Source organism: Nicotiana sylvestris, chromosome 1 (genome assembly GCF_000393655.2).
Source record: "Nicotiana sylvestris chromosome 1, ASM39365v2, whole genome shotgun sequence".
NCBI classification, from domain to species: domain Eukaryota; kingdom Viridiplantae; phylum Streptophyta; class Magnoliopsida; order Solanales; family Solanaceae; genus Nicotiana; species Nicotiana sylvestris.
The window spans coordinates 103,771,797-103,786,464 of record NC_091057.1 but is presented as its reverse complement, the minus strand read 5'-3'; the positions used below and the strand labels follow the sequence as shown (position 1 = coordinate 103,786,464).

Sequence of the window (14,668 nt, the reverse complement as noted above, 5' to 3'; positions counted from 1 at the left end):
CTGTTAAACAGATATGATCAGTTATTTTTGCTTCGTGGTGTTAAAAATAATTTTTTTTGACAGGTAGATTGGTGGAGTTAGAGTAATGAGAAATTTAAAACCAAGATAAGGTGCAGTTGAAGATCCGAGAGGAGTGAAAGAAGAAATGGTGTCTCAAGCAAAATGGTGTTGTAGAAAAATTGTGCATCGTGAATGCTTTGAAATTTACAACTATGTGTAACTTGAAACCTATTGTGGAATGTAAATTCTTTTTTTATCGTATCTACTTTATTAAAAGCTTATGTGTAACTTTGAATTTATTTTGGAATCTAAAATATTTAGAATTTTAGCTATTATGAAAATTATTGTAACTAGTTATTCTTGTAGCAAATTCTTTAATTTGTGGCAATAAAAGTTTAAATTCGTGGCTGAATATATATATAATTATCACGTAACAAAAAAATGATTATACGTTCTCATTTTCGTAGCAAAAGAAGAAATATTTAGCTACCTACCTAAATATTTGTGCAAATACTTCAATTCATAGCTATGAATTTTCGAAATTGTAGCTGAAAAAAGTACTATTGCCACAAAACTAAAATATAAAAATAGCCACAAGATTTGAATTTTCGTGGCAAACAAATTAAGTCTTTTGCGACAGTAAAACACCTTGTGGTAAATATAAAGATTGCTATATAGTTTATTTGTCGTGGCAAAAGATTAAGATTATTTGGTATGAGTATATATTTCGTCGCAAAAAAGTGTTATCAATATAGCTACAACGCAGAAAATATTCGTAGCAATAAGTACTAGTTCTTAGCCACGAATCATATAAAGTCTGTAGCTAACTTTTAGCTACGCTATATTTTGCTACGAATGCTGCGGAAAAAAATATTATGGCTAAAGTGTTTAGCTACGAAAATTTTTATATTTAGCTACAATGTATTTTGTAGCTACATATGCAAAATGTTGTAGTGAATTACAAACAATGTGAAAGTGTAATGTTATGTTTCTTTCTTGATTTTCAAGATGTAATGAGTGTATTTATGTGTAAAGAAAATCACAATGTTGAAGAAGAAGAGAACAAAGTTAGTGGGGTTATGGCTTGAGGTGGAGGTGGAGGTGAAGGTGAAGAAAATAGCGTAAGATGATCGTGTCATTTTCTGTTTTTATTTTTTTTAAAGCATTATTGCTTTAATAAAGCAAATAGAAAATATAATAAAAAAATATTAGTATAAAATGGATCCAAGCCATTGAAACTTTCAACTGTACACATGGAATCATCTAAGTAGTCCATTGAGAATTACTGGACATCACATTACATGAGGGGATCCTATCCCCTTAATCGTCTAACGTAACATTTTAGGAGTGGTGAATTTGAAAGAAGTAATAAATGCCTTTTGTTTTCATACATTGGTTCCATTTTTCACACCTCCTTTTTACACACCCGAAGGTATATAAGGGAGTTTTTCTAATTTAAGTGACATTATTCGAAATGGGATTAATTATTCAATTCAGAGTCGCCACTTGGGATAGTTTATTTGGTGTCCCAAGTCACCGATTTATTTTAAATCCCAAATCGAGGAAATTTTGACTTTCCTTTTGAAGTCTGCGAACCAGAAATTCTGAGTAGGGAATTCTGTTAACCCGGGAGAAGGTGTTAGGCATTCCCGGATTTCGTGGTTCTAGCACGGTCGCTTAAACTATTACAATTGGCCTATTATCTGATTTTTAAAACATGTTTCAACCTATGGTATATTTTTAACTTATTAGCCGCTTTTAATTAATTTTATTTTTTTTTGGAAAAATCCAACGTCATATAAAACACGTATTGAACCACGTCACATGAAATGCACCCGCGGTCCACGACACATTTTATCTAACGTTGTTGAGATTTGGATTTGAGTCACATAAAATGCACACCCGAGTTTAGGAAATTATTTTTTTTTAAAAAAAAAAATAGCGCGTCTAAAGCAACTATGCACTTTCAAGTTTGCGAGGGCCATGGAAAATTCAACTAAATGGCACGCCTCGATTTCTAAGGATTAAAATTAATTAAATGAGGGCCATGAGTTTTGAGATTTTATTTGGCATGGCGCGCCTCGATTATTCTAAAAGGATTGTATTCAATTTAAAGCAAACTACAAATATTCATGATTATGTTTCTTCCTAAAACTACTTTGAGATTATTGCAAGGTCATGATTTATGAATATGGAATTATTATTGAAGAAATATATGATTTGAGTTATTATGGACCTAATCACCCATGTCGGTATCAAATTTGCTATTGACTTAACATCTTTTAATTTGGATCCAAGCTATTACATCGTTCTCTCTCCATTTTGAATACATTTTCCTATCTTTTCCTATGAACTACAATCTCATTGAAGAAACTCATTCTGTCTTTCACGAATTCTATTTCTTGATGCTCTTCCTTCATTTTTTTTATTCATATCTTTCAAGTTGGTAGATAACCAAAATATAATATACAAATCAAAAGGAAATACGGTGAAAGAAAAATAATGGAAACATTAGTTAAGAAAAGAATGAACCTTTTATAGATGAAGATCTTATTCAATACATATGGAGCAAACAACCATTAAATTTAATGTGCAAATGAACCACAATCAGAGGCAACGAGCGGAAACTTTTCGAACCGAACTCGACTTCGACCTCTTCGGGCTAGTATTTTGGGCTATCTTTTAAATTGAGTATGAAGCTTTTGGATTTGATTTTTGGTGTGATTTAGCTCCTGTTTTGAGGTATTTTTTTTTAAACAAAGTAATGAATGACTATATTTTTTTTGTTGTTGAAAGAAATAGGTAGAAAGAATAAAACTAGTAGAAATTCTCTTTAGCATAGAAGAAGAAAATTTGTTTTCTCTCAATATTCTTCCCTCTTCTCTTCTCTTCTTTTCTTCAAATATTTCTCTTCTATTTATAGGAGAATTTTCAAAAAAAAATAGATTTTTTTTAATTTTTTTATTTAAAAGAAATCCCACTTACATTTTGCTTTTCTTTTTTTATAAAAAGAATTACCACCTTTCTTTACTTTTATTTTTTAAATTCCAACTTTAATTACTTTTATCTTATTTAAAATCCCACTTTTTTTACTTTTTTAAAAGAGAATTCCACTTATTTTACTTTTCTTAAAAAGAACAATCCACTTTCTTTTACTTTTCTTTAAAAAATTCTACTTTATTTTAATTTAAATTTTCTAAAATTTTCAGCTACCTTTATATTATTTTTTAATTCTAACTTTCTTTTACTTTTTATTTTTAAAAATTTTCACAAAACTTTAGTTTTATTTTTTTAATTTTTCACTTTGTTTTACTTTTTTAAAAGAGAATTCCACCTACTTTTTTTTTTAATTCCATACTTCCCTTTTTCTTATTTTTTTAAATCTCTCCCGAAAATTTAAAAAAAAATTAATATTTTTCGGATTTTTTATTATTATTTAAAAATAAGAATAAAAATAAAATAATATTAATAGTAATAATTCACCTTCTAAAATTTTGTATTTTTAACCTATAATAAAAAGTATAACAAAGCTAAAAATTTGTATGTTAAAACCCCCTAAAATATTTACATAGAAGAAGTGACAAAAAAATTAAATATTGTCAAAAATTAGGTGCTCACAGCTGCCCCTCTTTGCTTGGAAACATGAAGAGTTTTCAAGCAAAGATAAGGTGAGTCATGTGACTAATTTTTGAACATATCTTTATTCAAAAGAGAAGAAATAAGGATAAGAGAAAAGAGAAAGGGTGCAACCGAGTCTTGGTTTTGGACAACCTACATATCCCGGGTTATAAGGGAATCAGGTCGCGTGTAGTTCAAGAAAAATGATGGAATGATGAGTTGAGGAGTCGAGTGAGGTTCCGTCGAGGCTCCGGTCTGCGATCCTGTTATTATATCAAAAATCAAAGAGAAACTAAACAAGCCTATCAGCTATGAGTTACAAGATTCCTATCTATGAGTCTTGTGAAACTTGTCCTTGATCTTGACTGGTTCTTCCTGCAGACTCTGATCTGAATCTTGATGCTCGTTAGCTGCAACTGCTGGTTCATTCTTCTTCAGCTTTTCGGATCAAGGCGGGACATGCGAAGCTTGTGACTTCAATCATATCTTGAACAGTCCACATCTTTCTCCGCATCAACACTTTGAGTTCATTTCTTTTTGCTCCTTTTTTTCTTTTCTTTATTTTAGATTGAGACTCATTTTTTTGGTTGTCTCAGACCTTGTGCCTCGAGGCCAAACCTGCTCAAACACCAAAACAAACAAACGAACGAAATTTTTCTGCCCCAGTTTTCACTAGGAAAATTTCGTAAGTTATTTGTAACTAAAATCTAAACTTTTTTTATTTGTTTTGAAAGCGGTAAAATAAGGATTGCGTGTCTTTAGGAGGAAGAGATTAGGGAATGGAGCCCTATATCTAAAATAACCTCGACTAGGGAGTGGATACCCTATGTTGGAAAAAAAGGCGACTAGGGAATGGAGGCCCTATGTCTAAAAATCTCAACTCAGGGATTGGAGCTCTAATGTTGGAAAAGAAAGGCGACCAAGAAATGGAGGCCCTGTGTCTAAAATATCAACTAGGGATTGGAGCTCTAAAGTTGGCAAAAGGCGACTAGGGAATGGAGGCCCTATGTCTAAAAATCTCAACTCAGGGATTGGAGCCCTAATGTTGACAAAAGGCGACTAGGGAATGGAGACCCTATGTCTAAAAATCTCAACTTAGGGATTGGAGCCCTAATGTCGGCAAAAATGCGACTAGGGAATGGAGGCCCTATGTCTAAAAATCTCAACTTAGGGATTGGAGCCCTAATGTTGGCAAAAAATGCGACTAAGGAATGGAGGTCCTATGTCTAAAAGTCTTAACTCAGGGATTGGAGCCTTAATGTTGGTAAAAGACGACTAGGGAATGGAGGCCCCAAGTCTAAAAATCTCAACTCAGGGATTGGAGCCCTAATGTTGGCAATAAAGACGATTAGGGAATGGAGACCCTATGTCTAAAATCTCAACTTAGGGATTGGGGCCCAAATGTTGGCAAAAGGCGACTAGAGAATGGAGGCCCTATGTCTAAAAATCTCAACTCAGGGAGTGGAGCCCTAATGTTGGCAAAATGCGACTAGGGAACGGAGGCCCTATGTCTAAAAATCTCAACTCAGGGATTGGAGCCCTAATGTTGGCAAAATGCGACTAGGGAACGGAGGCCCTATGTCTAAAAATCTCAACTCAGGGATTGGAGATCTAATGTTGGCAAAAAGGTAAAAGATTGATTTTGGGGCTTCTAAACTTCCTTTTTTATTTATTTTCTTCTTATCTATTTTCTTTCAATTCATTTTTTAGTAAAAAAATGCAGGAAAGAATTTGGAGGAAACTTCCCTTTTGGGTTGATTATTGTTGCTAAGCTATTTCTAGCGCTTGCACATTTCTTTTTCTATTTTGGTTACACCTGCTTCTTGCACTGTTGCTTTGGATTGCACCTGTTTTAATTTTCAAACAAAGAACAATTGTTAGTTTGAAACGGTGGTCGGTTTTGTGGCCTTTATTATTTTTGATCACTTGATCTCGGCCCAACTCTTTTGGCGAGAACCTCTACCGCTTGCTGGCTTTTCTTAAAGATTGGTCTCTCTCCTAAAACCAAGGAACTCAATTTTTCAAAATTTATCATGACGGCTCATCCGTATAGGCTTTGGTCCTTTCATTTTAATCTACTTCTAGGGGCTTTTGACTTTGGATTTCTTTTCATTTTCAATAACTCTGATTTCAGAGCATCGACTAATATGGCCAGTTGGGATCGACTTGATGCACCCACTAAGGCTGGATACTTTTCTTTGGACTTGGCTTTTATTAAACAAAACCCTATAAAACCAATCTTGCCACCTTTTATTTGTATTAGTTTCGGAACAGAGTTAGACCGAAAGAGATTCAAGGAAAAGTAAAGAAAGGACAAGAAAAAATGAATTTAAGGAGAAACATCCCTTTTGGGGGAAAGAAGGACTTATCTGGGGTGCATGCAGACTTCAATAGACATGACATGCTTCTTGGACTGGATACCCGATATGCACAACTATCCAACTCATTGTGAACCACATCTCCAAATCGAGAAACCTGGCCGTGACTCTTTCAGTGGTGGGGGGTGTCTTCTTTTCGATCGACGGCGCCCTTTGCGGGTTTTCGTCAATCGACCTCTCTCATTTCTCTTCTCACCGTCGCTTGATAGTACTCTTTACGAGTTTTCACTAACCAGGCTCTCTCATTTTCAATTTTTCTGCTCACCGTCGCCTCATGGTGCCCATGTGGGTTTTCACCAATAAGACTCTCTCATTTTATTGCATCGGATCCAAGTAGCTGTATTCTCTGATCCTTGAACATTCTCACTGATTGATCGAAAGGACTTGAAAGGATTTGGATAAATATGATTTGGATCGAATTACAACTTTGGAACCATTCAAGCGGGATTATCGCAGGACCATTACAACATCTGCCCCAGTTTCACTTTTGAGGGAATTTGAATTTTTATTTTGGTGTGACTGAACCCCATAGAGAGGCTGGCTACGTATCCTTTCGGAATCAAGTCGAATGTAGTTCAGAAAAACATCTTCTTCTTCTTTTTTCATTTCTTTTTTTTTTCAATAACACTTTCAAGTTTCAAAGAGGGCAATCAAAGAAGAGTAACCGGCACAAATGGGTTTGCAAAGGGTAGATAGTGTTTGGGTAGCGAGAATAAAAGCCTTCGTCCTCCCAATCGGACAATGTTATTGTTACAGAAAGACTAAACATAGTACCTTTTGACTGCATCCGCATTTACAGCTGCTTCAGGATCATTTCCTTCGATATCGCCCAGATACAATGCTCCTCTCGGCAATATCTTTCTGATGACGTATGGGCCCTTCCAATTAGGAGCGAATTTTCCTTTTGCTTCCTGGTGATAGGGAAGAATACGCCTTAAAACGAGTTGACCCACTTCAAAACTTCTAGGACGCACTTTCTTGTTATAGGCACGAACCATTCTTTGTTGGTACAACTGCCCATGGCAGACCGCAGCCATTCGCTTTTCATCGATCAAGGTTAATTGTTCCAGACGGGTTTTAACCCACTCACTGTCTTCAATTTCGGCTTTAACAATGATTCGGAGAGAGGGGATTTCAACCTCGGCGGGTATTACGGCTTCCGTGCCATAAACCAAAAGATACGGGGTGGCTCCAATTGATGTGTGCACAGTAGTGCAATATCCCAACAATGCAAACGACAACTTTTCATGCCACTGCCTGGAACTTTGAATCATCTTTCTCAAAATCTTTTTGATGTTTTTGTTTGCTGCTTCAACGGCACCATTGCCTTTAGGCCGATAAGGAGTAGAGTTCCGGTGCATTATCTTGAATTGCTCACATATCTCCCCCATCAAATGACTATTCAAGTTTGCAGCATTGTCTGTGATAATAGTTGCAGGAATGCCAAAACGGCAGATAAGATTGGAGTGCACGAAATCTACCACAGCTTTCTTGGTGACAGACTTGAGAGTGATTGCTTCAACCCATTTTGTAAAGTAGTCAATGGCAGCTAGTATGAATCTGTGTCCATTTGAGGCTTTTGGCTCGATTGGCCCAATGACGTCCATGCCCCAGGCAACAAATGGCCAAGGTGCATACATGGGATGCAGTTCTATGGGAGGTGCATGAATCAAATCACCGTGCACCTGACACTGATGACACTTTCGAACGAAACTAAAACAGTCCTTTTCCATGCTCATCCAGTAATACCCGCTCAAAGGATTTTCTTTGCTAAAACATACCCATTCATGTGGGGCCCGCATGCTCCCGCGTGTACCTCATGCATGATTCTTCCAGCCTCTTCTGCGTCAACACATCTTAACAAATTGAGGTCCGGAGTTCTCTTTTACAAGACATCCCCACTCAAAAAGAAACCACTCGCGTGTCGTCTAATGGTTCTCTTTTGGTCTCCACTGGCTTGCTCGGGGTATTCTTGAGTTTTCAAAAACTTTTTGATGTCATGGTACCATGGTTGGGTATTTGGTGCTGCTTCAATTGTATTACAATAACCATGCCTTTCCCGGATTTGAATTTCCAAGGGATCTATGTGAGCATTGCCTGGATACGGCAGCATTGAGGCCAAAGTAGCAAGTGCGTCGGCTAATTCGTTGTGACAACGAGGAATGTACCTGAACTCTATTGACTTGAATCGCTTGCTGAGGTCTTCCACGTGCTTCTTGTAAGGGATAAGCTTAACATCTCGGGTTTCCCATTCTCCTTGGGCTTGCCGGATAATCAGATCTGAGTCTCCCATGATCAACAACTCTTCGACATTTTGGTCGATTGCCATGTTTATACCCATAATGCAAGCTTCATACTCCGCGGTGTTGTTTGTAAAGAAGAACCGAAGCCGAGCTGTGGCTGGATAGTGCTGACCAGTGGGTGAGATCAAAATTGCCCCAATTCCAACACCTTTTGCGTTTACCGCCCCATCAAAGAACATTTTCCAAGCATGAGTGTCTTCAGATATTGCCTCAACTGAATTTACTTCTTCATCTGGGAAGTAAGTTCTCAAAGGTTGGTACTCATCATCAATCGGGTTCTCAGCCAAATGATCCGCTAATTCCTAGGCTTTCATTGTCGTGCAAGTGACATAGATTATGTCAAACTCCGTGAGCAAGATCTGCCACTTTGCTAATCTCCCAGTGGGCATTGGTTTCTGAAATATGTACTTTAAAGGATCCAACCTGGTTATGAGGTAGGTGGTGTAAGCTTGCAAATAATGCCTCAGCTTCTGAGCGACCCATGTCAAAGCACAACAAGTTCTTTCCAATAAAGTGTACTTGGCTTCATAACTAGTAAACTTCTTGCTCAGATAGTAAATGGCCTGCTCTTTTTTTCCGGTCACGTCATGTTGCCCGAGGACACAGCCAAAAGAATTTTCCAAGACGGTCAGGTACAAGAACAGAGGCCTCCCTAGCTCAGGTGGGACCAAAACTGGCGGATTTGACAGATATTCCTTGATTTTATCAAAAGCTTCTTGACATTCAACTGTCCATTTGATTGTCGCATCTTTCTTTAACAACTTAAATATGGGTTCACACGTGGAGGTCAACTGAGCAATGAAACGACTGATGTAATTCAATATTCCCAACAAACTCATAACATCTTTCTTGGTTCTTGGAGGAGGCAAATCCCGAATAGACTTTATCTTTGTTGGATCTAACTTGATGCCCCTCCGAATGACTATGAATCCCAAGAGTTTGCCGGATGGTACCCTAAATGCACATTTGGCTGGGTTCAGCTTCAAATTATATTTGCGCAGCCGCTGAAAGAATTTTCTCAAGTCCCGAACGTGGTCATCCTGAGTTTTGGATTTGATGATTACATCGTCCACATACACCTCTATCTCTTGGTGCATCATATCATGAAAAATGGTAGTCATGGCCCTCATGTAGGTTGCCCTGGCATTTTTCAGACCAAATGGCATGACTCTATAACAGTAAGTGCCCCAAGGTGTGGTAAAAGCTGTCTTTTCTGCATCTTCTTCATCCATCAAGACCTGGTGGTATCCTGCGTAACAATCCACAAAAGACTGTATTTCATGCTTGGCGTAGTTATCAACAAAGATGTGGATGTTTGGAAAAGGGAATTGTCCTTGGGGCTTGCTTTGTTCAGATCTCGGTAGTCAACGCACACCTGAATTTTCCTATCTTTCTTTGGCACATGAACTATATTAGCCAGCCATGTGGTGTATCGGACCACTCGGATCACTCCTGCCTTTAACTGTTTTGTGACCTCTACTTTAATCTTGTCACTGATATCAATTTTGAACTTCCTCTGTTTTTGCTGGATAGGGGAATAATCGGGGTAGGTTGGCAACCTATGGACCACTAAATCGACACTTAATCCTGGCATGTCATCGTATGACCAAACAAACACAACTTTGAATTCAAACAAAAGATGGATCAATGCGTCCCTGGTTCTTTCATCTGTATGAATGCTTATCTTGGTTTCTTTGACTTCTTCAGAGCTACACAAATTAACCGGCTCGGTTTCATTTAAGTTTGGCTTAGGTTTATTCTCAAATTGTTCCAATTCTCGATTTATTTCCTTAAAAGCCTCTTCTTCATCATATTCCGGTTCTTGGTTCATTATTTCGCAGCGAGACAACGTGTTTGGATCTGGGCATGAAGTCCGCAAGCATGTCATGTTATTTAAAGCCACATTATTAGAGCTGAAAGAAAAAAGAGAAAAAATAACAAAATTAGAAAGAATAAAGAAGGATGGACGATGAAATATGATTTCATTTCTTTGAATTTGAAGATAACAGGGTTTACATTGGAAATTAAAAGACAAGAAACTAAAGAAAAACATTCGAGTTACACCCTGACATAACTCGCGATGTAGAAAAAGTGGCAGGACAGGTCTACCGGGACTCCCGCCTGATTGGGAATGGCGTAGCCTTCCAATTCTGCAGCTTGGCATTGGGTCCCATATACAGCACCTCAACGGTGCTTGAGCCCTCCCCTGGCTGGACCATGTGGGTTTTATATAGTATCTTCCTCATTGCCCCACAAATCTCTTCAATCTCTTCGGCAATAAATGCCTCATCTTCTTCTTTCTTCTGGTATTTTGGCTTGACAAATGTTATGTACAGATGCGGAACCGGCTGACGCAAGACCCAACCATCATTCTTTCTATCATCTGCCCATCTTATATCAGCTGGAGTGGGTCAGAAGCCTACCCCGAAGAACTTTTCACTGGTGGGCGGGGTGATAAGTTCAACTATCCCTTGCAATGATTTCCCAAGTCCCTTCCCCAGTTTGAAGCCATGTCGGATCATTTCTTTGGCCACCATGATTGATGCATTAGAAAGGAAGTGTTGGGGGTAAGGGTTTCCTTCTTTGTACTGGTCTGCAACCACAATTTCAAAAGCCTGATAAACTATGTGCTCACTCCCCTCTCTTGCTTCAAGACATGGGACTGATGGGTCCCAATAAATTGATTGTTCATATTCTCCGTGGACCACGATCTCTTGATCCTCATGCTCGAACTTCACCATCTGATGAAGAGTAGAGGGTACAGCCCCCGCTGCATAAATCCATGACCTCCCCAAAAGAAAGTTGTAGGATGTGTCCATGTCTAGAACCTGGAAGGTTACTTCAAAGTCTATTGGGCCGATGGTCAGAATTAGATTGATCTCTCCAATTGTGTCCCTTTTGATGCCATAGAAGGCACGTACGCAGACATTGTTGGGTCGGATTATTTCGGTCCCGATTTCCATGCGCTGTAGAGTTGAAAGTGGGCAAATGTCTACTCCAGAGCCTCCATCCAACATAACTCTTTTCACGTAGTGCCCTTTGCATTTGACTGTTAGGTGCAGGGCTTTGTTATGTGTGGCCCCTTCTGAGGGCAAATCATTTTTACTGAAAGTGATCTGGTTGATTGCGGAAAATCTTTCTGCCATTCTCTCCAACTGCCCTACAGAAGTGTCAACAGGTACATATGCTTCGTTAAAGGTCTTGATCAATACCTTCTGATGTTCGGCGGAGTTCATAAACAAAGCCAACAAGGAGACTTGTTCGGGAAATTTTCGAAGCTGGTCAATCACCTCATAATCTGCCATTTTCATGTTTTGAAAGAAAGCCTCCGCTTTTTCGGCACTCACGGGCTTCTTAAGTGGGAAGCGCTTTCTAGTAGCGTTGTTCACCTCTTCCAAATTGGAATACTTTTCAACAGGGTTATTTTCTTGAACTTCTCTTGGGATTTCTTTGCCCTTATATGTCACCACCATTTTGTTGTAGTTCCAGGGCACAGCAGTAGGATCTTTCATGGGCTTCTGTGGCGCGCGTCCAATAACCATGGGCTCATTCAGCCTCGATGGCTTAATTGGCCCCCGCATCATATAAGCCCCCTTGGGCACATACATCTGGGTTGTTTTGTTCTGCTCGAATCTCCTGGAAGGACTCAATGTCATCTGCTTTTCTTTATGGCCTTGAGGGACGTAGAGAACAACATCTTTGGGAGGCGTTGCCCCGGTCTCAACTTCAATTTTCTTCTCTGACTTTGGAGGGGTGGTTTCTTTCTTTTTCTCCCCTTTATCTTGCTTCGGGGCAGCTTTTGGTTTCTTTTCTTCATCAGCAATGGCAATGATGGCCTTCAATGCTGGGTCAAATTCCTTATCCTCACAAATTATTCCAATTACCGGCCCTTTGTTGTAGGCTGGCAGTGGGTTATTGGTCACATTGGGAACATCTTCATCCCTCAGCACTATCTTCCTTTGTTCTATCAAGTTCTCCATAGCTGTCTTCAGAGTCCAGCAATCATCTGTGTCATGCCCTTCTGCCCCTGAGTGATAGGCGTATCGGGTACCGGCTCTGTAAGCGGGTGATGCTGGGTTTTGCCTGGTTTGAGGAACAGGCTGTAGCAGACCCATTTGAACAAGCTTTGGTAACAGGCTGGAGTAGGTTTCGCCAATTGGTCTGAAATTTGGCCTCTTTAGCGGTTCATGAGGGTGGAAATTATTTTGTGGAGGACGGGGGTTGTAGTGGGTTTGGTAAGGAGGTTGGTTTCTAGGAAATGGAGCTTGATTTCTGTTGGCTTGTTGTTGTGGCCGGACATAAGGCTGAGCATTCATGACCGAGTATGGCTGAGGAGTATAGGCCAAGTCTTGGTGAGGGTAATAGTGTTGCGGGGTCCTTTCTGAGAAAAGGGATCTGGGAGTACAGTTTCTCCTTGCACCCGACACTGCCATAGATGTTTCTTCCTTTTTCTTTCCCTTTGCTATTCCTCCAGACCTACCCTGAATGGTTTGGGAGGTAGCTCTGATAGTAGATTGGCTTATAATTCGACCCGTTTTCAGCCCATTTTCAACCATTTCGCCAATCTTGATAGCTTTAGCGAACGGTTTACCCATTGCGGACATCATATTTTGGAAGTAGTCAGCTTCCTGAGCTTGAAGGAAAATTGTAACCATTCCAACCTCATCCATCAGAGGCTTTACCCTGGATGCCTGCTCACGCCATTTAACTGTGTACTCTCGGAAGCTTTCTGAGGATTTTTTTTCAAGTTTGTCAATGAGTTCCTATCTGGAGAAATATCAATGTTGTACTGGAACTGCCTGACGAAATCTCTAGCAAGATCATCCCAGATGTACCAGCGGGATATATCCTGGTCCATGTACCACTCAGATGCGATGCCAACCAGACTTTCTCCGAAATAGGCCATGAGTAGTTTTTCCTTTCCCCCGGCTCCTCGCAGCTGATTGCAATATCTCTTGAGATGAGCAATAGGATCACCATGCCCATTGTACTTCTCAAATTTGGGGGTTTTGAATCCCAATGGTAGGTGCACATGAGGGAACATGCATAAGTCGACATAGGATACACTTTTCTGTCCACTCAAGCCTTGTATGCTTTTGAGACTCTGTTCCATACTCCTCATCTTCCTCACAATTTCTTCTTGCTCAGGAGTTTTGGTGGTCTTTTCTTGCCCCGCAGTGAACTCAAATTGGGGTGGTTGAGGGTAAGTATAAGTAGGAAACTGAGGAGGTTCCACTGGGAAAGATGGTGCTTGAAATGTGAAGGAAGCTGAATCAAAGTTAGGCCTGGGTAAAGCAAGTTGTGCCGTAGCTGAACAAGGTGGCGTGGTGAATATGTTTGAAGCCGCACTTGAAGCTAACACCTAGGGACGAGACTCAGAAGGTGTTCCAGCAAAGTGGGCTGAAATGGTAGGATATCCCAGTGGGGTATTTGGATAACTTATGGGGATGTTGGAGGTCCCACTTGCCCTGGGAAAAAGCTCAGGGAATCCAGGGATCGCACTTGGCGGTTCTTTTCCATTGGCCCAGGCGTCCCACATTTCCATCATGCGGAGACACAGAATTCTATTTTCCTCAGCCGTTGCTAACTCAGAAGTTGGGATGGACGAGATCGGACTATCCTCTGGAATAGGAACTGTTGGCAGAGGAATTTCCGAAGACATTTCAACGCTTCCTTTTGACCTTGTGAAGTATGAATGTGAAGCCAGACTACCACAAAACCAACCACCTTACTATAGAACCTTTACAATAGTAGACAACAAACTAGTTAGTTTAAAGCAATTAACACATAGGAAATCGCACGTTGGGGTGTGATGCATCTATACAGTTAAATGTGTTTCTACATGTTTCGCAACGGTTGCATGTTTCATCCTGGCTCTGCTTATTTTCCCAATTTATTTTTCTTTCCACTTTTGGCTTTTGTACTTCTCCTCTTATTCCCATTTTCCACTCTTTTCTTTCCTCTCTTTCCTTGCCTTTTTTTTCGTTTTTCTTTTGGTTTTTCTTTGGCTCTCTTTTTCACATCCCTCTATTATTTGAGTTATTTACAAAAATCGTGACCGGATCCGATGAGGATTGCCTACGTATCACGATGTCGCATGAATTAGATCATTACGTAGTTCAAGAAAAATAAGTGCGAAAAATAAAGAAACAATTTTTTGGGAATTTTCAAATTTTCATTAATAAAACTCCTAAACTTTCTATTACAAAAGACTTCAAACTACTCATTTTCTTGGAATTTTAAAACTACCAACAGACTAAAAAATAATTTCCAAAATACAGACTCAATAAGTGAAAAATCATGAATACATCAATGCTTCGACTCCTAGGGCCCGTGGGACATCATTCGGTCTCACGGGCCTACGTGCGA

At 39.4% G+C, this 14,668-nt stretch overlaps 1 protein-coding gene across 1 annotated transcript in view; it reads right to left on the bottom strand.

Annotated features, from left to right (window-relative positions):
* Window positions 1-14,668, bottom strand: part of LOC138872663 (uncharacterized) — a 67,962-nt gene that overhangs the window by 15,248 nt on the left and 38,046 nt on the right. Inside the window, exons 2-6 of the mRNA XM_070151053.1 lie at window positions 13,981-14,039; window positions 10,723-13,028; window positions 10,478-10,602; window positions 9,675-10,212; window positions 8,003-8,601 (exon numbers count right to left, since the gene is read on the bottom strand). Of these exons, the coding sequence (XP_070007154.1) occupies window positions 8,003-8,601; window positions 9,675-10,212; window positions 10,478-10,602; window positions 10,723-13,028; window positions 13,981-14,039 (3,627 nt within the window). The remainder of the gene's footprint in view (window positions 1-8,002; window positions 8,602-9,674; window positions 10,213-10,477; window positions 10,603-10,722; window positions 13,029-13,980; window positions 14,040-14,668) is intronic.